Source organism: Micromys minutus, assembly GCF_963924665.1.
Source record: "Micromys minutus genome assembly, chromosome: 26".
Lineage (NCBI taxonomy): Eukaryota > Metazoa > Chordata > Mammalia > Rodentia > Muridae > Micromys > Micromys minutus.
The window spans coordinates 5,543,021-5,570,976 of NC_137961.1; the positions used below are offsets into that span (position 1 = coordinate 5,543,021).

Here is a 27,956-nt window from a genome sequence, read left to right on the forward strand (position 1 = left end):
GTCTTACGTCACGGTTTCTGCTTCTGCATCTGCCCAACTGTGTGACACAGGAGCATCCTCCCGTGATGTGATCTGCAGGCTGTAGAGTGACGAGTGAACTTTGTCTCAGCTGTGGCATGGAAGGCTCACGGGAACACCTTTAAAACTGGGGCTCAGTGGCAGTATCCTTAACATACATGTTTATAACTTACTGACGGATGAATTGAAGCATTAGTTTAAGCTACAAATATATATATTTGAACCCAGATAAATCTGGGTTGTATGTTGTATGGCTAAGCCACAATATCAAATGGTTTGATTAGAATCCTGGCTACCCCACTTTCTGTTTGATGTTGATCTGGTTCCTATTGTTTTCTTAAACAGATTTTCACGTTATTTTCAACGTCAGCCTTGCACATCAGTCAAGGCTGTTCATTTTCAATAATGACCTGCATGGAAAGTACAACCAGTTTGAACACACACTGTTCAAGTCACAGATGTTTTCACTTTTAAACAATTGGTTTTCTAAATATTTCATAGATAAGATGTTACTATAGCAAAGAGTGCTTATGAACAGAAGCCGATGTCTTCATCAGTATGAGATGTGCAGTGTGAGTGTGGCCTTTGTACATAGTAATGTTTCCTTAGCATTATAATGTTACAGAAATTATAAAGGATTCAAAATAATGTTTTGTTTGCATGTGCATTGGGGGGTTTCCTCACAGAATTCCCAGAACAAAAATTGTTTGCTGCCCTGTTGATTAAATGTGTTGTGCAGCTGGAACTCATCCAGACCATCGACAACATTGTGTTCTTCCCAGCCACAAGCAGGAAGGAGGATGCAGAAAACTTAGCTGCAGCCCAGGTGAGGAGATGTTGTCTGGAAGGCCTTCACAGCTGCCACTCTGAGGCCTGAGCCTGGATGGTGTCCTGAGGCATAAGAATGGCCCTGGCAGAGAGAGGGAGAGGGAGGGAGTGCGCTCTGGGGCCTCATGCACTAGCGATGAAGCAGCGAGTAGGAACCGCAGAAACCAAAGCGGCCCAAAGAGAAGCAAGGTCAGGTCATAGTGGAAGTCAACTACAGAAAATGTTTTAAGAAGGGTGTAAGCATACACTAGATAGGTCACATAACATTGCTCATGAGAACTGCCCTCTGGTAGTTCTTAGGACTTCATAAGCTTGGCATGGAATTTAGTTTAACACCAAGGACAAAAGCCAAAGTGTAGTAGGTGTAAGAGTAGAGGGCGCGAATACTGTACTTACGGCAGTGAAGGAGCTTTGCTGCAGAGGTCTGAAGAACTGCAGTAACAGCCACAGGAGCAGTAGGAAGTGTTTCCCAGAAGGGAGCTTTGTAACACTTACCAATAAAGAGCTTTCCTCCAGAGATGAGAAGCCGGTGGTCTTCACTCTTAATGTTCTGTGGGCCAGGAGCTGGTTGGCTTCTGGCAGTTAGTCCTGCTGATAGCAGCAGGGGATTAAGAAAAGAAACTTAGTTACTTGGGCTCTTTACTCCTTAACTCTTCATGAGCCAGAGAGAAGGAATGAACAAAGATAGTCATGCAAACATACACACACACACACTCTGCTGTGCCTGACCACCTGTTTAATCAGTTTCACAAGCGCACGTGCATACACATACCTGCATGCATATGTATGTATGCATATGTATGTACAGAATAAGAATAAATGTTTTTACAACTAAAACCATCTCCTTAACTTACTTCTTAAAATTTTTTTAATCAAATTAGGAATTCTATATAATCATTAGCTCATCTAAACAGCATTAATTCATGAATGTTCATCTTCATGTTGATCTGCAGGAAATAGGGTGGGCTAATGCCCAGGAATCATTAGGCTCTGTAATAATATCAGAAGAGGCTTATCAGCTTTGAGAAGCAGTCCTGGGACAAAGTGTATGGGGCTGTGCTTCACCAGCCATCACGTGCAAACATGGGCCCTTTCCGGGAACTCACTTGCTAGCTGTAGTCCTTCCCAAATGGCTTCTGTCTGTCCTCTACAGTCAAATGGTGATTTGTTTCTAAAAGTAGTCTTGGCTAGGCACTGGGAGCTGGAGAGATGACTCAAAGGTTAAGAATACTCACTGCTCTTGTCAGAAGACACAGTTTGATTTCTAGCACTCTATCAGGTAGTTCATAGCTTCCTGTGTCTCTGGTTCCAGGGGATCCAGTTCTCCTGTGGCCTGTGTGGTGTGGTTCATATACAAGGAAGCAGGCACAGACATGCATTGGAGGGAGCACTGGGTTTGCCATTTACTAAAACTGTTAAGTGTGTACCATGGTGGCTTGTTTTACACAGAGAGACGCAGTAGACTTCGATGTTCGAGTTGATACTCAAGACCAAGGAATGTACCGCTTTTTAACATCACAACAACTTTTCAAGCTATTGGACTGCTTATTAGAGTCACATAGATTTGCAAAAGCATTTAATTCCAACAATGAACAGAGGACTGCTCTGTGGAAAGCAGGTAAACTGTCCAGGTCTCATGCTGTCACTGAGAACACACTAATGCGTGTGATTGTCAAAACTGCCTGGGTGACATTTTAGGTCTAGTGAAAATAAGGCAGGCAGGGTCCAAAATTTAAGTCAGCCAGGGCTACACACAGAGAAACTGTCTCACCCCCCCCCCCCCAAAAAAAAAGAAGAAAAAAGTTGTCAGTGCCTATTCATAGATGAGGGTCCTCAGAGCATAGCCAGAAAACTAAAGGGCTATTGTCTGTTTATCTCCTTCTGTGCCCAGGACAGTGTTGGCCGCCCTGTATTTTGATTTGTTTTCATCTGGCATGGCCTTTGTTCATGCTCTTCCCTTTGTGACCCAACATGGAGAAAAACAGAACTGCATTGCCTTTCCCCTCCGTGTCGCTCCCCTGTGACCAGGCCATCCCTGTGAAGGCCTGGGCTCTCTGCCCTTGCACTGTGGCGCGCTGCCGTGGGCACAGTGTTACACCTGCTGTTTTCTGCGGGGCTCCAGTGTCGTTCCTTAGGAATGCTCTGCTTCCCACCACAGTTCTCAGCCTCCCAGCACTGCGACTCTTTCATACAGATCTCCATATTTTGGTGATCAGAAACCATAAAAGTAGATCTCATTGCTGCTTAATAACTGTAATTTTGCAACTGTTATAAATCATAATGTAGATATCTAATACGCAACTATAAAGGGTTCATGACCCACAGGTTGAGAACACCTCACCCATAGGATCTGCTTTGTCAGCAGCCAGTACTGACAGCTGAACACGGGCAGAATGTGCCCTCAGTGGGCTGTTCGACCTGTCTGTAAGGTAGGTGCCTTTCCAGTCTAACTCCAGACACTTGCCCTTTCTGCAGGCTTCAAAGGCAAGTCCAAGCCCAATCTTCTAAAACAGGAGACAAGCAGCCTGGCCTGTGGGCTGCGCATTCTCTTCCGGATGTACATGGACGAGAGCAGAGTCAGTGCCTGGGAAGAAGTCCAGCAGAGGCTTTTAAAGTAAGGCTCGGAGGTAGCTGTGTGAGTTAAGAAAGGCAGCAGCCCCATTTCACAGATCAGTGTCATTAAGTCAGCCTTCAGTCCCTCTCCCGAGTCCATGGTCACCCGTGTCACACGGTAGCTGTGAGCATCTGCATTTCTCACGTGTTGGGACTTCAGGAGCACCTGAGGCTCGCTAAGTGAACGCCTGACAACTGAGTAGGCCATGCCTAGCGTAACTTGATGGTCTTTTCAGTGCCATAAGACTTTCTTACAAAGCACTTGGGAAGTGACAGGTTGCCTTACCTGCCAGCATTTTATTATTTTTATTTAAAAAGTATTTGCAATCTTGATCTCTTGGGTTTCCTTTTGTTTTACTTCATGATGACTAAATTTAGTTTGTGCTGAGACTAAATTGATATTTAGGAGGAAAACTGCTGGTGCATCAGTTGTCCCTGTCCTGAGAGCAGTGGTTCAGTACATCTCAGACATCACTACTCCAGTGCCTATTGTAGGAACAAAACTAAGTCTCCCATCAGTGAAGGAACCACCACCAATTTCAAGCCAAGTCTCAGTGTGAGACCTGCATACCTGCTCTCACAGGAACTCCATCGAAGTGGAACTGAGAAATGGAGGTGTGGGTTTCCTAAGCAGTTCCAGTGGATTACACTCAGTGTTTTGTTTTCTTCCTAATTTGAAAACCATGTACTGGTGCTGGAGTTCACATAAACAGATAGGTTCACTACTAGTTCTCTAGTCTTCAGGGTCCTCTGAATGCACACCAGTGGGTTTCAGTGTGTAAAAGGCAGTCTTCTCTTTTCCAGCGTCTGCAGTGAAGCGCTGAGTTACTTCCTCACTTTAACATCCGAAAGTCACCGGGAGGCCTGGACTAACTTACTGTTACTGTTCCTCACTAAAGTTCTGAAGATCAGTGACGACAGGGTAAGTGCGGCTTCTGTCCATCCCGGCCCTGGCAGTCAGGAACCTAGGCCACAGGTCTCTGAAGCTAGGCTATGCAAACTCTCTCAGCTTTGTTTTCTAGTCAGCAATTCAGTTGGAGGACTCAGAATCCTATTGGATACTTTGATACATTGAAATCCCCATTATGACCCCTAGAGTTAGTTAAATTTCCCCAACTGAAAACCCGTATCCAGCTCCCAGTGTGACCCTGCCCTGGAGCCACTGCCCCACAGTCTACACTTCTTGGGCCTGAGCTCCAGCCTGCATCCAGCCTTTAGTATATTTAGTAACCCCAGGTGACTAGAGCCTCTAGTTAACAGCTTAGGCCCATAGTTATAAAGGTACATATTATCTGTATGCGAATGTATATATTCATTTATGCATAAATATATGTATTTCTTTTCAAAACTGTACATTTTTAAGGTAATTTATAGTAATTCTAAAAGCAATTTACAGACGAGTTGCTGTGGGTCAGTGAGGTGACCTGACACTTGAAGATTTAGACTAGCATACGAGTGCCTAGGGGGCCAGGCAGTGCCCCTCAGTGCTGCCAGTGCCTTCCCTCTTGCCTGCTCTCTGCCAGTGGGCTGTGCTGCCTCTGCCTGTGTCTGCTGCAGTGTGGAAGAGCAGACCAGAGTTCAGAGAGGAAGGCACTCAAGCAGGGATGAGTCCAAGTGTTTATCACTGGCTATGAAAGTGAAGTGTCAGGTTGCAGTTGCTTTTAGTCAGGATTCTAGAAAACAGAACTCAAAATGACTGACTGCGTGCGTGTGTGCGGTCACTAAACTGGGTTACAGGCTGTAGTCCATGAAGTCCAACAGTGGCTCCTGCCCGCAGAAAGGCATATGGCTGCTACTAGAAGGTGTGGCCCAGATGCAGGGTGAGTCTTCTCACTTCAGATGGTCCAGTCATTTGAAATGCCTCATGGGTGTGCACACTTGCTTGTTTTATCCAGATAGGAGACCATTAGCTGTCACACGGGGCTAGGTATGTCTTCCCTTGAAATCTAAAATTTGCATTCAATAATCAATAACTTACATTATAAAACTCTACTCTCCGTTTTGCTTCTTTTGCTCTATGCAAAATTATTAAATTTTGTCAGAGGTGGATTCAAAACAATGATGAAGAACCAAATGACCTGGGTTTCTGCCTAGATTTATGTTTTAATCCGCTCCCTCACCACTGTGGCCGGCCTGCGTCTCTGCAGTCGGGACGCGGACGTTCTTACCTTGCTGTCAGGTTGGTTTTGGTGTGGAACAGGAGCACTAACAAGCACATTTCTCTCCCCAGTTTAAAGCTCATGCTTCATCCTACTACCCGCTCCTGTGTGAGATTATGCAATTCGACTTGATCCCTGAACTCCGTGCTGTTCTTAGGAGATTTTTCCTGCGAATTGGAATAGTATTTCAAATATCACAACCACCTGAACAGGAACTGGGGATAAACAAGCAGTGATGAGAACCGAATATTTTTCTGTTGGTGTTTACATTCCTCTGCCCCACGAAAGGACCTGGAGCAGAGGTTTCCTACCTGAGAAACGTCCCTCTGAATTGCAGTGTCTGGGTTACTGGTAAGATACTCACACTGTAGCTCAAGGTCAGAACACTCCATCCAGTCCCTTTAGCGACCCAGTGGCTGCTGTCTTGTGTTAGGCTCATGTTGAGCAGAAAGGCTGCTCAGACAGCACCGGGGTCCTTCCCTGACCTGAGCAGGGTGAGCCCACACTTTGGCAGGTATAGAAATGAAACTTACCCAAAGAAGTATAGCTGTAAAGACTGAACTTCTGCAGGAAGTACAACTCAGGAGAGCTGTATTTTGAAGGATAAAATGTTTATAATTGGGGGTGGGGAGAAAAATTATTGCTCATGGTAAAAGATATTTAGCAACTATGGCATTCTTACTCTGAAGATTTTTGCACACTCAGGCTATCTGAGATACTGGTAATCATCATCTTTCTGTGAAAATGTACAGAAATGCAGGGCTGTAATATAAAAATCTTAAACATATTGTTCCTCCTGCAGTTTTATTTCTTTATTTTCTTATCTACTTGCTAAATATCCATAATATTTTGTCAAATGCACTAAAACATTTTGGTTGAATTTTTAGTCTTGGGGGAGTGGTGGTCATTTTGAGGGCTTACTCTGCCCCGAATCTGTTGTGGCCAATGTTTGTCAAGATCACAACAGGAGGAGAAAACCACCAAGGTAGAAAACATCCCTGCTGACAAGAACTACCTGTAACATACTCTTAGGGCTTTTAAAGATGAGCCATTAAAATAGATGATCTTTCACAGACTGAAACTTGAATCACTGCGAATGAATCTAGGTTGCTGTCACTTTTTTCTTTTGGGTGGCGGGGCTTGATGTAGATTTTATTCTATGTACAGAATTTAATGTTGAATATATTAAAATAACAAATCTGGCATGGTCTGGGGAGGTTAGATTTACTGGAAATGTATTCCTACTGTGAATTGTGCTGATGGTAAATGAAAAGCTTGTCAAGCATTCCATATTAACAGTGGGTGTCGGAGATTTTTCAGGTGGATATGTATATGGTACAGATGTAAAGTTTTCTATGTAAAAAACTCTGTACAACTTTCTGTACAATATTGATTCTCATCTGGCATATCTAATCAGGTTATAGGTCAATAAAGTTTTTGAATTATTTCATCAGTGCAGTGTAACCCACAGCCCTGTTTTCATTGTTTTTTTTTTTTTTTTTTTAATTAGAGATCAAGCCATAAAAAGGACAGGGCTTTTTTTCCCCCACTTGCTACAAAAGACACTTCTTTGCAGTCTCTACATTAGATTTGTCAACTTCCTTCCTTAATCCTCAGATATCCCAAAGTGGATTTATTACTCAATGACAGTGCTACTTTTTGAGACTGAAAAAGTGTCCCCTGTCTTGGTGGTTTAGACTGGCATTTTGTGCCTCTGTCAGTTCCACTGGTGCCACAGCATTAAAAAGAAAACTACAGTGACTAAATGAGGAGTTCACACTTCTGGTCAAGCCAGGCTCAATACTAGAACTAAGTTACTGCAGTGTTTTCCGTCCAAGCCATTTTCCCCCATGACTGACAGTTGCTTGTCCAATGCTGTAGTACATGTTCTCCAAAGAGGACACAAATGTTGACAGAAGAAACCTTATTAGCACAGCAAGATTGAACATAAAAATTATGTCTAGCCAGAGGAATACCAGAAATGTATTATTTTTGGTAAACTCTGATGTCACAACCGGCTATTGATGTCATCCCTGGAAAACCAGAGAAACAGCAGCTGATTGTCTTCAGCTGTCATCATGATACACACTGGAGACCCAGTCCAAGTAAGAATCTTTCCTAGAAGTTGAATGAGTCTTACAAAGTTCATTTACTTACCACAACAGTTCATGTGGCTAAGGATCTCAGGTGGTGGGACAGAGGACTACTGCCTCTATACTACTAGAAACTGCAGTTACACTTTGCATAAAGAAACTGACATTGGTAGTTAATAAAAATAGAACTTTATTTGTGTCAAGAAATAGTGACGTCAGACAAATTAATAACTGAGTGAGTCTGTGCTTCTATCAGCGTAAAAATAAAATGGAGGCAGAAAATGTACCATGGATGGCCGCAAATCCCTTTGCTCCTGTGGAATGTGTAACTACAGGTGTGAAAGTGAGCATCTTGTTTGAATCCTTCATTATCGAGCAGCTGGCATGGTCACAGCTACAGAACACAGAAGGTGTGTTCATGGACTATTTCACCACAATGCTAACAAAGGCAAGTATGCTGGTGGCAATGTATTGTTTCACAGTGCTATTGACACATTAATTCACCACCTCTTAATGGCAAGCACATTTTAATGCACATATGGTAGCTCAAGAGTTCATTACCACCCATAGCTAAATTGCAAAAATAATTCTATACAATTATATTAGAAATCAATAACCGGGGCTTTTATGTACATTGTGTGTGTGTGTGTGTGTGTGTGTGTGTGTGTAAAACATATCATCATGGGAAAAATACACTATATATAGATAGAACATAAATAACTAATATTAAAGTATAGGGCCACAAGTAAGACATAGTTCCTTCTGTAAAAGGCACTGCTGGATCCAGAGAGGGTTTATTTTAAGCATGTGCAGCAGATAGTCCCTGCCAAGTAAAAGTGCCTGGCTTCCCAGGAACCTGCTGCTGTTCCTCATTCAGCTGCTCTGCCATGAACCGTTTCAAAGTTTCGGAAGTACCAGGGCGGAGCCAGGGTTCAGTTGCCACAGAGTTGCGTCCATCATCACCCAAGTGTCTCATGATGTCATCAGTGTCAACCAGTGAACCCTCATCATCTACAGAAGGCAAAAGATACAAGTCAGGTAGCAGGTGACATACATCGGGTACCTACCGGCTAGCCCATTACAGCTCTGCATCTTTCCACTGAGTCACAACCCTTCCCCCAACACTAACTTTACCCCTTTAGAAACAGGAATGCATGCCTCCAAAGAGACTAGAGTTGGGGTGGAGAGAAATAAGTGACTCCATGGCACCAACAGCGACAGGAGAGGCTCCGCCAACATTAAAAGTTGGCTGTAGAAATAGAGACTGTCTAGTTGTGTCTGTTACCATCAGGAAAAACAATGGAATGACAGACTTGAACTTAGCACTGATAGGTGCATTGACAGTCATTGTGAGGAAATAACTGCACTGATCTAAGATGGTCAGTTAACAGGTGAGGAGTTCATTAACCACATCTGATCTTACTCAAATTCTACATGGGTCTGGGTTGGCTCAGCAAAAGGGAATGATGTACAACCAGTTTAATGAGCAGTCAACCAAAATCATACCAAAAAGCTCCTGCTTGAAAGGACAGTGTTAAAACAAAAATAGCTTAGATATTGAAAACCTGAAAGAATCTTAGTTTTTCTATCTTCTCTAAACACATCCTTCTTAGGTACTAGCTCAAGTTTACTGGTTTTAAAACAAAGAGAAGGCAATTCTAGGTATGCATGAAGGGAAAAATGCCTTTTATGACATCTCTATTATGATATGAAATGAAAGTACTATTCTCTTAATGTGTTTTTACATTTGATGAAAAATATTTACTATCAGAACACACCACTCCTGGACTGGAGAAAGGAGTTCAGTTTAAAAGTAGCATTAAAAAATATAAAAGAAAAAGTTACAACAAAAACACTATAAAGTGCAGCTTAACAGATCTAAGGGTATTCTGTAAAGAGGCAACTCTACTAAAACCACTCTGGCCCATGACCCTGGGCTTGTTGGCTTAGAATATAACTGAAATGCTACCTGCTCTTCATGTTACAAAAAGCCAAGTAAAGGTAAAGTTAGTGATTACCTAACATACTATTCAGCATTTTTCCCTGCTGGAGACAACCTGAATATATTTCATAGACAAGACCTCCTGAAACTGTTTAGACCGTTGTTAAAGTACACCAAGGATGAAGTTAATCCCAAGCCCTGCATTTGGAAGCTGGTTTATGACCTTGACCTTTTGTAAAACTCAAAGGACTTGAAAATTCTTTTTCCAGATGTACGTCATCCAGTGAACACCTTGTGAGTTACCTGTACTAGTGGGTTTCTTCTGATGCTCACTCAGTCTTCTCATTCTGTCTTCATTTCTCATTCTAACTTGATCAACATTTACACTGGAGATAGATTTTAAAGAGAGACCATCCTGTGGTGTGTGGAGCCGACTACTATCCTATAGTTAAGAGAGAGAATTTAGAAACACTCCAATAGTCAGTCAACATGGGGTTACACCGGATCAACACACACTGTGAAGAACAAACCAGGAGGATATGGGTCCTGTCTCCTGTCCTTGCTTTGCTGGGGCTAAAAGGTAGCATTGTGCTCAAAGGCAAGCACAGAACAGCAGCTGAGGCTCAAGGGGTATGTGTGTGTGTGTGTGTATCACTGGTTGGTAGATGCACAAGCAACAGTAGAGAAAAGAATCCAGAAACGACTCCTAGTGTTTAAACAAAGACCAAACAGTTCAACAGGGAGAACAAGCTATCTTCAGTGAACAGCACTAGAGAACCTGTTCCTGTAGCTAAAGGCATTGAGACCTCATATGCCAAACTACACACAAAAACTAACACGTTTATATTAAACCACCAAAAATACAATTAGAAAACTGGTTGTTTGAACCTCCTTAAAAGTTAAGGCCTCTATGCTTTAAAATCTATCAAGAAGATAAAAACGACAACTTTTTGATAGAAAATATTTGCAAATCTATCATCTGACAATGTATAAAAAAGCCTTAAGCTTCACCAGTGCAAATACAGCACAAAATTTAAAAATGGACAAAGGGTTTGAACTGATGTTATGTGCAAAGAAGATGAACACTTTACTGTAAGCAGAATCGTGATGACAACCTCTACAGGCCTTAGTGTGGAAGAGTAGGAAATTCGTATGGGTAAATGGGAAAAGCAAAGCAAACACCCACATGAAACCTGTACATGAATGCTAACAGCAACCTTAGTCAGAATATGAAGAAAGTGAGTCATAAGCTGGAATGAATAAAACTGTAGTATCCACAGATACTGAAAAGGAATCGTGTTGACACATGCTATAAGATGGTGGCTCTTGAGAACAAGAAGATAGTTGTTCAAGTGAAATATGCAGAAGAGATAAACTTCACACAGACCAAAGCAGACAGATGAGCAGTTACCTAGAGCAACAGGCTTTTGCAGCCTGATAATGCTGTACATGTGACAAGGCTACTTAGCTACCTGTGAGAAGCTTCTGAGCACTGATAGTTCATGTCATATAGGTGGCAATAAAGAGCTTAAGGAGCTGCCCAAAGTTATCCACCCAGAGAGGAAGGGCACCATCAAAACATGCTCTAAAGCCTTTTATTAACTATGAAGCTATGGAAAGAGCATGGGTCTGAATCCTAGTCCTCTTATCAAGTGACGTTGGGTAAATGACTTGGCCAAAACGGAGTTGCAGCCATATCATGCTCTTAGGGTAGAAAAGGCTTTTGATAAATGCTCACAGTTGCTTTGTGTGGTTTCTACAAAGTCTGTACTGCTATATAGGGAGTGCGATTGGGGCAGTAAATTTAACATTTACAGGACAGGTGTCCATCCGTTTACAGAGCTACACGCCATTGGAAGAGCTCTGAGGTCAGAAGAACTGATAGCAGAACGGAGATCAAGACACCACACACACACACACACACACACACACACACACACACACACACAGTTTTCAAAGCAGGCCTCCTCCCACTTGTTTTCCTCCATTAGACTACATACACTGAAGCCAAACTCAATCTTCTACACTGAGAAGATCATACATACAAAATCTAGTCCTTTTAACTTGTTCCTCCGGCGTTCCCTTGCAGAGGGCAGCTGTGATGGTGGAGGGAAGGTGTCCTCTTCAGTGACAGGATATGTCTCACCATAAGCACCTAAACAGGCCACACAAAAAGTGTCAATTTTACTCAGAGCTTAGAGTCTTGATGTCTTTTTAATTGCTTTACTGAAATGTTACAAGTTCGGTGATTTCTCTTGTGAATTTACAGTTGTATCATCATTACTGCCTTGAATCTGCAATACCTCAAAGAGCTCCCGTACGATCACTTGCACCTACTCTGCAGGCCCAGAGTACACCCCACAGGTGGAACTCTACAACAGTGTCTGAGGGGCATGTGTCATGTTGGTGCTGAGTCACATAACTCAGCACACTCTGCATCTGCACCTGACATTGGTGACTGTTGCTAGCTGGTGGCACTGAACTGATGGATGCCCTTGAATATTCAAGTGTACCTCCATGTGGGCATGATTTCCTTGGGACAGAAACTAGGAATTATTGCCAGCTGTTAAGGTGGCTGGCTGTCCAACATTTTGTGTAACTGCCACAAGCAATTTCAAAAGTGGCAGAAACAGCCTGATGCAGCCCTAATCCCAGAACTCATGAGGCAGGAGGATCAAAGGTTGAGGTCATCCTGGGCCATAGTAAATTCCAGTTCAGATGGGGTTCCAAAGTAATATTCTAATAAAGATCTAAAATAGACACAGATATACATGTAGCTTTAAAAATTAACATAACATTGGTAAATCAAATATACTCACCAATAAAAGCACTATCAGATTCTAATAATGAATTTTTCAAAAAATCATTAGTGTCATCTCTGGGCTAAAATAAAATAAAAAATAAAAAAAAACAAACAACTGTATGTTAATAGCTGCATTTTTAGTCTGGAGTAGGAAAATAAACCATACCAACAGCACAGGTTTCCACTCTAATCCCAACAAACCAACAAAAAAGATGGCAAGCACGGTGTCCCTCTACATTCCAGTATCGTTAGCTCACCAAGACCTGACAGCAGGCATTTCACCTGACAGACATGTGCCCTAACTTCCTCCCTGCCACCCCCCCCCCAGCTGATGAAGGTGTGGCGCTGCTGTGAAAACAGCACTGAACACCGTGTTGTCAGTGCATCTGAGCGGTCGCCTCCTCCCCCTCTTCTGTGCTGACAGCTGGGCATTCCAGTTCCGCCACGGAAGGAAGGGAAGCAATGGCACTATAGATACACTGGCTCTGACCACAGCAACCTCCACAGTGGCATGTAGATTCGTGTTAAGTCAATATGTGATTGGACAGTGGAGAGGTAGGCAGATAAAAGGTAGGAAACCAGAGAGGAGCAGAGATTGGGGGGAAAAAAATCAAGATGGAGTTGGGGAAAGCAGGCTTAGATCCTGGTGGCTGTAATCAGACATAGGTAGATATAAATATTTTAAGGGTTTTTGTAGGTCATTTTATAGAAGGGCAGTTTGTATCTTTGTCTATTAGATGTAATCTTATTATGTAGAGGGTTTGTGAATTGAGAATCTATTATATAAACCCATTTGAAAAGTCACCAGGGCTTTGAAGTGATGTTTGTGACGGCGATAGAGAAAGAAGACGCTGGGATGGTAATTCCACCCAGGATGGAGGCAGTAGGACAGGCGGAGTGACCGGCTTGGGAAGGGAATCGTGTGGAGGAGCGGCTAAAGGACCGAGTGACAGAGTTTGTGCGCTAGGCTCCAATTAAGTGGCGTCCACCTCCATATTAAGCGGCACCTGCAGAGTGAGACCTCAGGGACCATTAAGGAGATAAGCCTTTCATTTTTAATATTTACTGCAACATGCCATGCTGTAGGGAAAACTACAGCACTGGACAATGAGCTTCATCCAGGGAAATGCATCTACATTTGTATAGAAACCACGTTATGTGTTGTATGTGATCTCTGCACTTGCTCCGACACTAGCACTGAGTTATCTTGCTCCCTTTGGCATTCTCTGGGCTCTCGGTTCTTCCGTATGTTGAATTTCTATCTCCTCTTTGATAATTGCTCATTCTACTTTCATTCTAGTCAACCAATCATAGTCACAGCGACTAAGTATCCACCTGCTCAGTATTACTTAACTTCTACATTGTAGCCCTTCCCATAACCGCAGAGTGACCAGAGCCCACCTCGTCTTCTAAATGACAACTTGCTCACCCTATATGCTTTTCTATATTAATTCAGTTTTGAGGAAAGGCAGGTGGCTTTCTCTTTTTTAAATCATGATAAATTCATGGTTTATATTGAGTTTCCCAACCAAACGGGATGTTAGGAATCCAGATTTTTAACTTAAATCCCAGATAGTAAACTTCATGATCTTTTGCATGGAGTAAGGCAGCCATCACACATGGAAACATCTATCAAACTGCTGTCTTCCCAAAGAGGCACGGTGTACTGCAGGACAGGGCAGTCAGAGCCCTCCTGGGTCCTGAGTTGGGCCTAGTTTGTTGGATGAAAGACTATGGGCAAGATATAATACGATAGTCATTTAACAATGAGTAGCCTTTAAAATGTAGTAAAACATGGGAGATTAGAGAAACTGGAGCTGCAGTATCAGGTGGAAACCCTGAGAACAAATACAGACCAGGCTGAGCTTCATCTAGGAAAGGCTAGAAATGTCCTAAGACTCTCCAGTGCCATGTATGCTCCAGGACTCTGTGTCACATACAATCCAAACATGCTGTGTCAAACGACTCCCTGTCTTCCCAACTCCCAAGTTTTTCTTGTTTTTCCACCTTTCAACCCCAGACCTATCAACTTACTAAAGTAAACCCACCCACTTCAGAGTACTTCTGCTCCCCACCCTGTCCCCTCTCCTCCTCTGTGTGTTGTCAAGGTTTCCGTGGTTACCTCCCACCACTGTTATAAACCACAGGGCGGGTAGGGCCCAGTGCTGCTGTCCTTCACAGACTGCAGTGACAGTGCCACTAACCCTGCACTGTCCCACCAGCTCTGCTCTAGATGAAATTTTGTGCTTTGCCTCACTTAACCCTTCGAGTAACCCCTCACACACGCTTACTTAGGAGCACGCTGCAGAATATATAAGCCAAGGCCATCTGTACCCTGCAGAGATTAACTGGATCGATGTAGTGCTCTAGCATTAAGTATGGCCAACTTCATCTGTAAGCACTGCATGGAAAACTGGAGCAGAAAGTTAGTCTACCCCAAATTAGACCGCTGCAGAGCACGCTCACGCTGCTCAGACCTTATTCTCACCCATTACTTTCTCTGCACACTTACAATTGAAACCATGATTTAAAATAAACACTAATATTATGGACACATTCAAAATGCAGAAAACTCATTTAACACAGGCCCCAAACTCTCATTTAGACTTTGAACTATCTGCTTACCATTCTGCGCCCTTGTACATTTCCAGCGGAGATGGTGTCTAAATCAGCTGTGAACGGAATAAAAGTAAACAGAGGGCTAACAAAATACAGTTCAGATCTTCTATTATTTCTTTCTCCTGAAAATTACTTACACTATCACACAGCAGAGCAATCTTAGGAACTATATAGTACTTTCTCATTAAATCTGCATCCATTCTGGTTGAATGACTCATTAATATAATCTCTGTGAACTTTGATATCTAAGAAAAAATTAACACAGGTTTTTCCCCCCTTAAAAGAAAGCGTCTGTCTGTTCCTGTTCTCTGCCTAAGTTAAACTGTGCCAAGCACAGGGCAGAGGTCAGGTGTCCCAGTCTCTTCTGCAGCCTGGCAGAGTCCCTACGTTTCTCCAAACACAGAACACTGAGAGGAAAGGAGCTGCAATGGTGGTCCATAGCTTTTCCTTGAGACTTTGCATGAGTGAACCGTATCTAACAATTACCTTGTCAGTGTTTGCTCCTAGTGAGAAGTACCTGGACCCATCTGCGGACTATTAGTCTTGCTGTGCATAAACTGATGAGATCCCACAAGATCAGCTCATCATTTGGTATTTAAAATTCCATACCATGAGGAAGGAAGATGTCTCCTATACATGTGTATATCTAAGCCTTGATCTATAAGCTCAGCCTGAAGTTAACATCACACTTACTACGATTATACCTCCTGAGGCCAGACACCTTCCTCACATTCTGCAAGCCATAGCAGCCTGCCAAGACAGGGTCTCACCTTCTCTACCTTCCACACACTGACCTGAAGGCTGGCAAAGCAAGGGGGATCCAGATTTGGTCCCGACACTCCCCTGTGGTTCAGCAAGGCCCATCCATGGATCTGAGGTAAGTCCAGCCTGCTTGTGGCCCCACTCACACTGCACACCTGCTAGTTCCATCTCCTGTGGGCTTAGAAACTGTCCATTTGACCTGACTTACACAGGAGCAGCAGCCTAGCCCATTACCCACCATACTAATCCTGTTAGTGTAGGTCAGTCTCTGTGCCCTCTGAGTCATGCTTACAGCATTATATTAGATTGACATGACCAGATAATTATACAAAAGCATACACCCAAATCTGATACTTTACACAACACACACACACACAGAGAGAGAGAGAGAGAGAGAGAGAGAGAGAGAGAGAGAGAGAGAGAGAGAGAGAGAGATGTGCTCCAGGAGCAGAATGAGCATCCCTGCCTTCTGTTGGTGGTCCGTGGGGTGGAAGTCATGTGGCATGAACAGGACACCCAGCCTCCAGCACTGATGAATAGCTCAACCCCCAACATGGGCACATGGCCGCTCAGGACTCATCAGTCCTCTGGAATGAGTCCCTTTCCACAACTGACCGTGAGCATGGAGCTGCCTGGGACTGAATCCAAGGGAGAGGGGAGGGTAGAGTGAGGTGCTAAGGAGTCCTGAGGGGCAGGGACTCCATGAAAAGACCCACAGAATCAACTATCCTGGGCCCGTGGGGACTCAAGAGTCTGAACCTCCACCAAAGAGCATGCATGGACTAAGTAAGCCACTGCCCGTGCGCATGCGTACCATATGTGCAGCTTGGTCTTCAGGTAGGTCCACCAAAAACCAAGCAGGGGCTGTCCCTGACTCTGGACGGATAATGTTCCCATAACTAGCTGCCTTGTCCGGCCTCAGTGGGAGAGGATGTGCCTCGTCCTGCAGTGACTCGACATACCAGGGTGGATTGGTACCCAGGCCCTGCTCCACATCTCAGAGAAGGAGAGGAGGGAATGAGGGAAAAGGCTGGGAGAACAGGGGGAGCTGTGCTCAGGACATAAGTGAATAAATTATATGGGAAAAGGCTGCAGAGATGACTGACTGGCTCTGGTTTCTTGCACGGACCTAGAGGCTCACAACCTCCTCTAACAGCAGTTTCCCTCCGCTGAGCTCTGAGGGGCTGACTTCGCTCCTGTGCATATTCACACATAAATCTCTAGACAGACAGACAGACAAAACCAACAACTTAAAGGCTGAAGAAGGACGAGGCACGGCGCATCTGAAGCAGCGGCCTTGTTCCTACCTCCTGCGTCTCTCCGCATCTTTATTCTGTTTAGCTTCCTCTGCTGCTCCCGGAGCAGGGCCTGCTGCTGAATCTCCAGGGTGTGAGCATCTCGTGGAGGGTCTGGGTACATCAATCTCAGATCCACTCGAGTATCTGAATCTAGTGCAAAAATTACATAAGTTAAATCTTGTTTTCAACTGAAATTTTAGAAAAATAAATCTGTACATGAGTGTTTATACCTAAAATATGGAAGCCAACATCCAACATGTTCTTAAGTGAAGAGACTAGCTGTGGTATAGTTAATGAATGAAATTAAATCAAGGTCACTTGGGCTACACAGTGAGTTCTAGACCAGTATGGACTACTGTGTATAATTCTGCCTCAGAAAAAATATGGGGGAAAGAAGCCAAGAAGAGGTGCTGAGGAGAGCTGAGCGCATGTTGTTAAGTGACAATCTGAGAAGGCTGGATCTGGTGTGATTCCGACTTCACAGACTACAGCACTGCCAAAGGCAGATGGTGGAACCTTAAAGGGATAAAGGGAAGGAGGGTGAACAGGACTTTTAGGGCTATAAAGCTTTCTGCATGGTCCTACACTGGTGAGAGTATGTAACCATACTTAAACAAGCTGATAGAATGCACATCAAAAAGAGCCCTAATGCAGGCCATGAGTTCTGAGAGGGGATGGAGCCCATGCAGTGCAGCAGGTCTGTCGCTGTGCACCTGAGCTGCAGCTGCAATGGGAAAGCTGTGCCTACACAAAGGTGGAACTCCCTGTGCCCTGTTGGGGATATAGCTCCGTAGACAGCACTTCACAAGACCTGAGTTTGACCATCCTCGTTAAAAAAAAAATTAGGTAACAACCTTAATTTCAAATCAGAACCTCAGTCAAAAGACATTACAAAGCCATGAAATTAAAGAACACAAAATTGATATCTTTAATGAGAAGCTTCACATAAAGAGCAGTTAGAAGGCAGTCCCTAGAACAAGCAACTTACTGCACTTTCTCCCTGCTACCCCAAGATGTCACCTAGAGAGCAATCCTAACAGTGTGTGCTCACCTCTCTCTCTCAGCTCATTAAAGTCATGGAGATTCTGAACAGTAGTGGCATCTAAGCCCTTGGGCGATGGTCTTCTGACAGGAGCTTGTACCCGATGCCTAGCCATGTCAAATATACCCATGGGGTTCCGCTCTCTCCTCCTGCAAAAAGACATTCAATTCTCTGTGACCACACTCACTACATGTATTCTAACTGCCCTGCCAACCACCTGTGCTAAGAACAGAGACTTTATAAGGGCCCTGGTGTCATCTGTCTACAATTCCAGCATTTATGACCTCAAGGCCAGCCTCAGCTGATTAATTTGATGTCACCTTGAGCTACATAAGAACCTGTCTCAAAAAACAAACAAACAAAAAACCACAAAGATCAGGCATACTACATTTTAGAAATGACTTTAATGTGAATATAAAAATCTATCCAATTTTACCATGTTCTGAGCAAGAGAATTACAAGAAATGTGCAGGTACCATGCACAGGATATACCATAAACTAGATGTCTGTGAATCTTAGCTTTCTCCCAGCCCAAAGTAGAAATTATACTGGTAAGATGCTGTTAGTGGTGTGCTAAGAAATAGGAAACTGTGCATGACTTTACAAAACGTTCCCAACAACTCCATATTCAATTAGACATTCTTCTGTTCTGTTGGTACCCAAGTAATGAATATTCTAGGCAGCTTTGGAAGGAGCAGCTTTGAAAGGAGCAGCTTTGGAAGGGAGCCACTTCCCCCAAGGAAAGTGGACAAAGAATGAAAATTCTAGCTTTCTTGTTAATAGAAACAAATACCAATCAGGGCCTCCTTCCACAGTGCACTGACCCGTCCTCTGCCCTTCCTTCTCCCTCCCACCTCCCTCCCACTCCCACTCTCAGCTTCCCCTTCCCCTCCCTCTCCCTCTCTCCATCCCCCAAGCCCCCTCTCTCTGTGAGACAGGTTCCCCCTATGAGTTTCTGGCTGGCCTGGAACTCACTATGTAGACCAAGCTGATCTTGAATTCAGAAGAGATCTGGCTGCCTCCTGGTGCTCAGACTAAAGGTGTGTGCCACCAAACCCAGCATCCCTCCTCTTTTTTTTAAAAAAAAAAATGTAACCTAAGCTACAGTCGTAAGCAATTAGGAACACCCGGGGTCCTCTCGTGGGGTTTCCTTTTCTCTCAGGAAACTCTTAGAAGGGTCATAGCATGGCGCTGTCAAGGCTGGCCCGGATCTAGAATGAGACTTTGAAGGAAAACCTGTGAAAAAAAAAGCTGCATATGGCGGGGACAAAAGCACCTGAAAGGAAGCGGTGTCTGCAGAGGCTGGAATATCACAGCCTGGCTTATACCCTTCCTTTGCTGCAGAGACTAGAATATCACAGGTCCGGTGTACAGTTACCTATCTCGGACTCAGAATTGCCCTCTGGAGAGCCTCTTATACTTGCTCTGTGTTGGAACATCTTGTGACAAGAAATAAAAGCCTTTTAGAAATCTGCTAACTTAGCAGAGCACTGGCTTCTGCCAACCCAAGAGCTAAACATGCCATCGGATAGCATCCTGGCCCACAGAAAAGCTGTGTACCCTGCCGCGCCCACTTCCCTGACGGGCAGACAAAGGCATTATAAATTTGCCTTCATGGATGACTTTTTGCTCTGTAAGACTATATAAAAAGTACATAAAAAACGTTTTGCCAGGGCAACCTAAATCTGTTCTCCCAGGTCATGGCCACTCAGAAATGGCTCTAGAATGAACAGTTTTAATTCCCTTTAAGATGAGAGCTCTGCTTTTTGCATGGCAACAAAAGTCTGCACAAACCCATTAGAATAGTCACCAACAGCAACCTCTCGGAGTCGGTTACAGTGGGCCCCTCGCTAATTCCCATAATTCTACTGAGTAAACAAGTTGGCTTTTAGAACTGGGTTATTATTATTAGCTCACATTGGCATGTGGTCCATGTCATTTGTTCCCTGCCCAGCTCCCAAAGAGCTGGATAATGCAGTGAAGAGACTTTCTGTGAGGCTGCTCTATGCAATGAGAATGAGGAACCAATGGCTCTGGACACATGTAAGATGGTCGTTGCTTTAACAACACCCTCACTTAGCCCACGCTGTCTGCTCTCGCCCGGGCTAAGCCACAGTGCAAGAGCCCAGCTGTAGAGAAGTGGACACCTCGGCAAAAACACCAGCTATGTCTCCCTGAGAAATGAGTATCCAACAAAAACTAATACACGTAATCATAAACCACACTTGAAATCATGAGCCACATGTGACATCATGAACCACGTGTGTAATCATGAACCATGTGTGTAATCATAAACCATGTGTGTAACCAACCTCATCTCAGAGTTTTCCACTACTGCCATCATTGCCCTCAAGGAAGTACATTTCCACATCTTATTTCTAGAGGACGCAGGAGGAAACAGGAAGCTGAGATTAACCAATCCAACCCCAGGAAGGCAGCGCAGACGCACCTGATGGGCAGCTCGTTGTCACTTTCCAGGTGCAGCAGCCGCCCCTGCAAACGCCTCTCCTCACTTCTGAGCTGCTTCCTCATTTCTGATAACTCCATAATTACATTCTTTTTCTCCTCTACAAATTCCCATTGAGAAGTTAAAAAACAAGAAAAAATAACAAAAGATTAATTACCAAACACAATCTGGCTTTTCATAAAGCTAAAATGCACAGAGAAATGTTTATGGACGACACTTAAGTGTGTTTACATACACACACATCATAATGTACATCATTAAGAACCCCAGTCTGAGTGAGGGAGATGTCGTGTACTGAGGGCAACTGTAAGGGCGGGACTCAGGAGTGATGTGCACTTTGATGGTGACTGTCTTGGTGACTATACAGATTATAGGGGGTAAGCACACAAGTGGGAAGCTACTGAAGGTCTGTGTGCCACTGATGCAGGATGGGGCTGGGGGGACAGCACTGTCCCAGCATCTCTGCACTTTCCAGTGCTCTGTAGTTACTGTGAATAGCCTCGACTATACAAGTCCTGTCTACCTTCTGCACGGAGCTGGTTCTTCCTTGCAGGTACTGGAGGAGACTGTGCACGGGACATGGAGCTTTCCTGTGGGCAACAAGACACACAGTCAGCATTTCCTCCCTATTCCTCAGCACAAAAAGAAGGCAAACTACACTGTAGAGCACGCGGAAAGCTTCTCGCCTCTGACCAATCATCCCCTGTGTGTGTGCGCTGTGCCTGCTACTCTTTTTTACAGCCTCTTCTAAGTTAGTGTGCTCCTCTCAGCCCATTCATAAAGCCTCCCCTTCTTCACCATCAACTGTCCATCAGCATCTTCCCTTCACAACTAGGCGTCACAGGGCTGGAGAGATGGCCTGACAGTGTAGAGCACTTACTGTTCCCTTGAGAAAAGAATAATAAAGGCTTATTTCTGAGGTCCACTTCCGTGCCCTCATTCACTCCGTGGGACTGCCCTTACCAAATCAAGTGACAGGAAGGACTCCAACTACCCAAGCACAGCAAACATGGCTCTGGCAGGCCTGTCCTTCTCCCCCATTCCCTGTACATTCCTAAAGCCAGCCACCAAGTCTACTCCCTTATCTGACCACTTCTCCTCCTGAGGCTGACCACCAAGGCCCAGCTACAAAGTATTCAAGTCCAGCAATCAAAAGCCCCCTTTAGCTCACCTAATTAACGTGTGTAATTACAACTGAACACCTCATCCTAACAAGTTTTCCCTTGTACCTTTATAAACCCTATCTGCCTATGGACCACCTCTGGTTCTTCTATCCTGAGCCGGTCCTTTCCTCTTCTCCCTTGTTCCTTCCCCCTCTTCCTCATCCTCTATCTTCTGTGTCTGTCCCTACTCCCTGCTCTGCATCCCTCTGGGGCAAATGAATCTTTGTGCTAAGACGTTGGTCTTAGGGTGACTTGTGCTGACACTGGTCCTTTCATGGACCCCAAGTCACACATCAGTGCGCGGTTTCATTCTCAGTTCCTGGTGAGTAACAACTCACTAGGCTGACACTTTCTGTCTGTAGCTCCCCCTCTGCAGAAAAATTTCCTCCAACTTCTGTGCTCAGTGCTTTTCACCCCTCTATGTACGATACAAACCCTGAATCATTAATTCAGTAAGCACCAACGTTAACTGCATCCCAAGCTACAAACCCCGTCCAAAATGCCTTCCTCAGCCACAGCTCAATTTTCAGACTTCAACCCTGTATCACCAGAAAGCTGAACAGTACCTCTGACCTCTTACCACTCTAAACCCTAATCTCACATCTGGACTTCCACAAAAGCATCTTGTCCTGTGTGCCCACTCAAGCTCAAGTTATCACGCCATGCTCCCTGAACGTCACAAGGATCCCCATCCATTTTCAACCACAGAGCAAAAAACCAGACTGTCAAAGTAGAATCGGACTGTCAAAGTACGCTCTGCCTACTCTGGTAGGACAGGAGGAAAGCCAAAGTGCACAACCATCTCCACCCGACAAGGTGTAGATTTCCGTCTGCTCCCAGCTGCCTTTGCACAAAAACATCATCCGGCCAGGCCAACCCAGACCACAGGATGTTCTTTATATGGCTTGTCCCACCTCTGAGTTTGCAGATACTCTGACCTTCCTAGCTTCCTTTTATAACTGCACATCGGTCTAAACATAAGGGAATCCACAAGCATAACAAACTACAGCTAGTTAGAACAGAACCAAGCAAGGTGGTGAACAACTTTAATCCCAGCACGTGGGAGGCAGAGCTGAGCAGGCCAGCTTAGTCTATATAGCAAATTCCAGGACAGCCAAGGCTGTCCTACCTCAAAACAAGACCCTGACTTAAAACAAACACATGACAATGACAAGAGCAACACACAGGTGTTCTTAAGGAGCTGTAACACACCAACATCATTTGCTTTAACAGATTTTGGCGTCCTTGAGAATTAAGCTTTAGGGTACCAAGTGCTATCAGTCACAACTCTAGCAACATGCAAACTAATGAAAACCTCATAAAGTACCCACCCAACTCAAGTTACTGAGAACAGAGTACACACATGAATGAAGGAACTTATGATGGTGTCGACTGAAGGAGGTCTTTGGACTTTGCTTGCAATTTTGTTCTGAAGAGCAGGAACTACAGGAGAAGGCTGTCTCAAGTGCTGGGGGAAAAAAAAAAGTCTTTCTGTACATATATATACGCACATACACACATACATTATATACTCAATAGACACAACCATTTATGAAATTCAAACTACTCTTGCTTTTAGTAAATAGTCTTTATAAAGTAGTCAAACTCTTTCAGGTGTATAAGATCACATTAGGTTTCTGCTTCTTAGTCCTGTCTCATAATTGCAACTCATGATTCGTGTACTCAAACTCTTAATGCCAACCCTGTGTACCAAATATAGTGACTCCAAAAGCAGTCTTCTTGATGAATTACATTTAACTTACAATATAATACATAAAAAAATGAATCAACAGGTAAATAAAGTTTAAGGCAACTATTTTTGTTGGCATGTTAGCCAGCCAGTCACTGTGGCGAGCTCCTGTGAGCCCCGCCCACACGGTTCTGATCTACAGACTACATCTTCAGCAGCACAGCCGAACATAGGACCACAGCAACAAGACTGAAAATGGCCACTAATTAGGTTAAAGATTCCAACTGTGGCACACCTCACAAATGACGCTCAACACTGCATACTCAGTTGAAACCCTCCTTTCTCCCCTTTTCTAACAACTCCAGACTCTGCCAGGCCCGAACCCCGGGCCTGACGTGCCTCTGAGACATACCTTCTTTTCATCTCCGATAACATTTTCTCTCTCGTAGTAATGCTGAAGTTGCAAGTTATGCTTTTCTTCCTCTTCTTTCTTCTTTCTTTCTGCTTCTTTTCGCCTCTCTTCAGCTAACCGAATAAGTTCTTCATTTTTTAGCCTTTGCTTTAAAATTTAAAAAGACATACTTCTTGCATGCATTCGCAGTACATTTGAAAATATGTTACTTTGTCTAAAAGAAGTAAAATTGAATATATAAATGATATGGTATTCTACAAATTGAAGATACTATCCATTTAATAAAATAGTAGACATCTTTTATCAGCTTAGAGATAAAAGCAATCTGTGCCTTTCTTAAACACTAACTATACAGTGCAGACGACAGGGCTTTAAAGCTGGGTGCCAAGGCAGCACCTGTCTCATATACCACCGAGCATCTTCTCAAGACAACATCAAGCTTTCCCTCTGGCTGGAGAGACAGACGGACACACCTCCTCCTCCTTCTCTCTCCTCCGCTCCTGCTCCTCCTCGTACTCCTGCTGGATTCTTGCCCTCTGCTCCGCCAGACGCTTTTCTTCCTTCTCTTCGGCAGCTCTCAGCCTCTCACGCTCCGCTTCTTCTCTTTGTCTCTTTTCCTCAATCTAAAGAATCGGGCTCAGTGATTATCCTGTTCGCCCACTGACAAGTTACAATACCACTTTTTCTTGGATGCTTCTATTTGCAAGTTCTTGATTTTTGGGTGTCCTGTATTTTACTTGGAAGGACATAGGATACTGTTAAAAGCTGGTAGTAAAATTCATTTCTGCTTAGTACGGACTATGTGAACTTGGGAAATGGACTTGAACTCAATGTTCTCACCTAGTAAGAGCTATTCATGTTCACTCTCCAAAGTGAGAAGGCGTGAGGAGCACTTTAGTCCTTCCTGCACAGAAAGCACTAAGGATGGGTCTGTGGTTGGATTACTGTGCAGTGATGCCCACATGCCAATGTGCTTGGCCATGAAGAGAATGCCCACACAGGAGTCATCCTCACAGGGCTCTTCTCCCACTGGCAGGTAAAGAGGAACTGAGATCCCAAGAGTTGGGAAGAGGCTCAGGACCAGGCTCCCTCCCAGGTGTGTGCAGGTGGGACAGGGCAGGGATGCTGAGAGAGCGTTCTAGAGCAGAGCACACAGACAGGAGGGCGCCCTAAGAAACAGTACATGACGCCCTCTATGGGTAAAGTAGGGAGAATGGTAGAATGTTTTTTTGTTTTTTTGTTTTTTTTTTTTTTAATTTTTTTCAACTATTAATTCTCTACTGTTCTAAAACAAAGTTTTGTTCTGGGGTTGCCCTCGAAGTCCCCAAGTAACCCCAGGGTGGCCTCAAACTTAGGGTGATTCTCCTGCCTTAGCCTTTCAAGTGCCAGGATTACAGGTGTGCACCACCAAGCCCTTCTGCTACTGGATAATTATGATTGGCTTAAGGCTATCCTTACAGATTATAATTATTAACATTGTTTCTAGATCTTATGTTCGAATATTTATTTTCTTGAAATTATGCCATTTTCCCTTTCTTTCCTCTCACACCCCTTATTCTCTCAAATTCATGATGTACATTAAGAGTGTGTGTGTGTGTGTGTGTGTGTGTGTGTGTGTGTGTGTGTGTGTGTGTGTGTTGCTTTTATGTGTATGATTTCAGGGCTGAGCACTTGGTATTGGATAAGCAGCAGGCATGCTCTTCCCTAAGGAAGACAATTTCTCCTGCTTCCAACATTCCTGAGCTTCCTGAAATTCTCTGTCTAGGACTGAGGCCTCTTGATATTTTGCCCTTCTGTGTGAATATGTCTATTGGTGCTGTTCTTGTTCAGGTCTTGCTTGGGCAGGCCATGTTGATGCAGGGATGGGCCGTCTAGGAAGATCGTAAGAGGAAGAGAGGCAGGCAGTTTGTTGTGAGACTGCTGTGATGGATTTTATATTTTTACTACAGAGGGTATTTTTATGCAATCTGAACTTCCTGTAGCTTTAAGGTTGCATGTGGACAGTGCTCTGCATGATGAGAACCTGAATCTTCCTACGTTCACTGTGAGTCACCGCCTGGTCCTGAGCCGCTCCCGAGGGTTAGCATGACAGCCCAGTGCACACGCCCAGTGAGAACACTAGTGCTGCGACAGTCTCGGGCTCAGACCGGGGCCATCTTCTCTGTCCTCCATGGGAAGGGACAACAACAGAACTACAGAGGACAATCTCCACCATAAAGCACCAGCTGACCACACGTCTAACAGGTGCAGCCTGGTGCCAACAGAAATGCTAAGAGGAAGAAAATTATCTTCTAGGTCAGTTTTCAAGCTGTAAAACACAAAAGTGTTTTATGAGATGTTTGAATTATTAAAATGTTTTGTTTTCAACGCTGTCTTTAAAATCCACTCACAAAAAGCTATTAACTCAACTGGAACAGCAGCCACGCTTCTGATGCACTAGGTCAACACTCACTAATCTGTGAAAATCCTTGGCTACAGCTTCTTTTCTCACCCTTATGAACAAATCTGCACATTTAAAAACATTTCTTTCAATTCTTAAGCTTTAGATATTTCTGTAAGATATTACTGAGAGTAACAATAAATACCATTTAGCTGCTTATAATTCTATGTGATTTGTGACGGAAGAAAAAGGATTTTGTGAGCACTAAGAAGAACAATTGAAAAATCCCCACTCAAGAGTGATTTATTCCGACAGGCAGCGGAGGCTCGCACTGTACCCCAGAGCCCAGGAGACAGAGGGAGCCCCACGACAACCGGGCTGTTTACACAGAGGAGCCCTGTCTCAAACACAAACCAGAGTTCTCCACTCATAAAGTAACAGTCCAAGCGTCCTCTCTCTTAGTGGCTTTCCAGAGGGAAACTTCCCAGCGGCCCCACAGATGAGACTGCATTACCCAAAGACAGGCTTCAAAAGTTAGAGCCTCCGTAAGTGCTTCAGCTGCAGGTCCTAGCACAGAGATACTGTCTCCAGAGAACTAACATGCAGGAACACTCTACACATGTAAAATTATTTAGTGAACAATAAAGCGATTTAAAAACTAACCGCTTTTAACTGCAGCTTCCCCCACGGCAGATGTTGTCATGTAACCGCGGATTCTGCCCCACACTCAGCCTGCTGACCTGAGTGTCTGATGTCTGTGGGGCTCTGCTCTCCATCACCTTCTCTCAGTCATTCCCTACAGACACCCACACTTCTGGTCTACACCGCCCGCCAGTAAATGTACAGCAAAGGAAACTGTGCGAGTGCAGGTGTGGAGAGAAGGAGGCAGACACCTCAGTCATCTGAGCTCCACATCCACTCAGCTCACTGCCCACTAAACACTAGATGCTTCAGCGCCTTCTTTAGGAATAGTCTGAATGTTCCACTACTTTAAATGCTGCCTGCCTAATACAAAAAGAGGTGTTTAACTCAAAATGTCATTTTATTATATGTGAATGTGTGGTTTCCTGAGACCCTGCCTGGCCTCCAATTCTCAATCCTCCTGCTTAGTCAGCGTGCTGAAATTGCATGCATGCATTAAACTCGGCTGAAACATAACTTCAGTTTATACTCTGTACCAAGCCAATGATATCACATCTGTTAGGAGACACGGGGCTTAATTTTCTTCTCTAGCAAGCATATAGAAGATTCCCCCTGTATCTCTGAAGTGAATTTTAGAAATCTTGACATTCATTGATTTACCAACTTTTGATCTTCTAATGTTTAGGAAAGATTCTGATATGACTGAACAATGTGATTTTACCTGCATCTGATATAAACTAGACACGTTGGTTAACTACATAGTATTTTAGAAATTAGTGCACAGTGAATAAATGTCTTGCAAGTTTAGTTTATTATCATATTCATTAAGAGTTGTAACTATAACCAGACAAGGCTTTCACCTGAAAACGAAGAAAATTCTTGTACAATTCTTGCTGTTTAACCTGAAGTTCGCTGAGCGGCTCACCGAATGTGTTTCCCCGGGCAAAAGGAGAGCTCTGTGTTTGCAAAGGACCTTCAAAAGATAGTTTGCAGAAACACAGTTAGGGAAGGAACAATTTGCTAAT

General features: G+C 44.0%; 2 protein-coding genes across 4 annotated transcripts in view; one reads left to right on the forward strand and one right to left on the reverse strand.

Moving 5' to 3' along the window:
• ARFGEF1 (ARF guanine nucleotide exchange factor 1) overlaps nt 1–7,071 on the forward strand; it is a 92,268-nt gene extending 85,197 nt beyond the window's left edge. The window contains exons 35-39 of the mRNA XM_080938652.1: nt 705–844; nt 2,296–2,464; nt 3,322–3,460; nt 4,264–4,381; nt 5,690–7,071. Coding sequence (XP_080794778.1) covers nt 705–844; nt 2,296–2,464; nt 3,322–3,460; nt 4,264–4,381; nt 5,690–5,854 — 731 coding nt within the window. The 3' untranslated portion in view covers nt 5,855–7,071. The remainder of the gene's footprint in view (nt 1–704; nt 845–2,295; nt 2,465–3,321; nt 3,461–4,263; nt 4,382–5,689) is intronic.
• An 881-nt stretch (nt 7,072–7,952) lies between these two features.
• The window catches only part of CSPP1 (centrosome and spindle pole associated protein 1), a 90,845-nt gene continuing 70,841 nt past the window's right edge, over nt 7,953–27,956 (reverse strand). For all 3 annotated transcript variants that reach the window (XM_080938805.1, XM_080938804.1, XM_080938806.1), the window contains 13 exons: nt 27,792–27,904; nt 24,383–24,532; nt 23,910–24,056; nt 23,171–23,275; nt 21,168–21,234; nt 20,627–20,744; nt 18,187–18,326; nt 17,145–17,285; nt 15,082–15,128; nt 12,473–12,536; nt 11,699–11,808; nt 9,957–10,095; nt 7,953–8,722 (listed from right to left, as the gene is read on the reverse strand). In XM_080938805.1, coding sequence (XP_080794931.1) covers nt 8,511–8,722; nt 9,957–10,095; nt 11,699–11,808; nt 12,473–12,536; nt 15,082–15,128; nt 17,145–17,285; nt 18,187–18,326; nt 20,627–20,744; nt 21,168–21,234; nt 23,171–23,275; nt 23,910–24,056; nt 24,383–24,532; nt 27,792–27,904 — 1,553 coding nt within the window. In that variant the 3' untranslated portion in view covers nt 7,953–8,510. The remainder of the gene's footprint in view (nt 8,723–9,956; nt 10,096–11,698; nt 11,809–12,472; nt 12,537–15,081; nt 15,129–17,144; nt 17,286–18,186; nt 18,327–20,626; nt 20,745–21,167; nt 21,235–23,170; nt 23,276–23,909; nt 24,057–24,382; nt 24,533–27,791; nt 27,905–27,956) is intronic.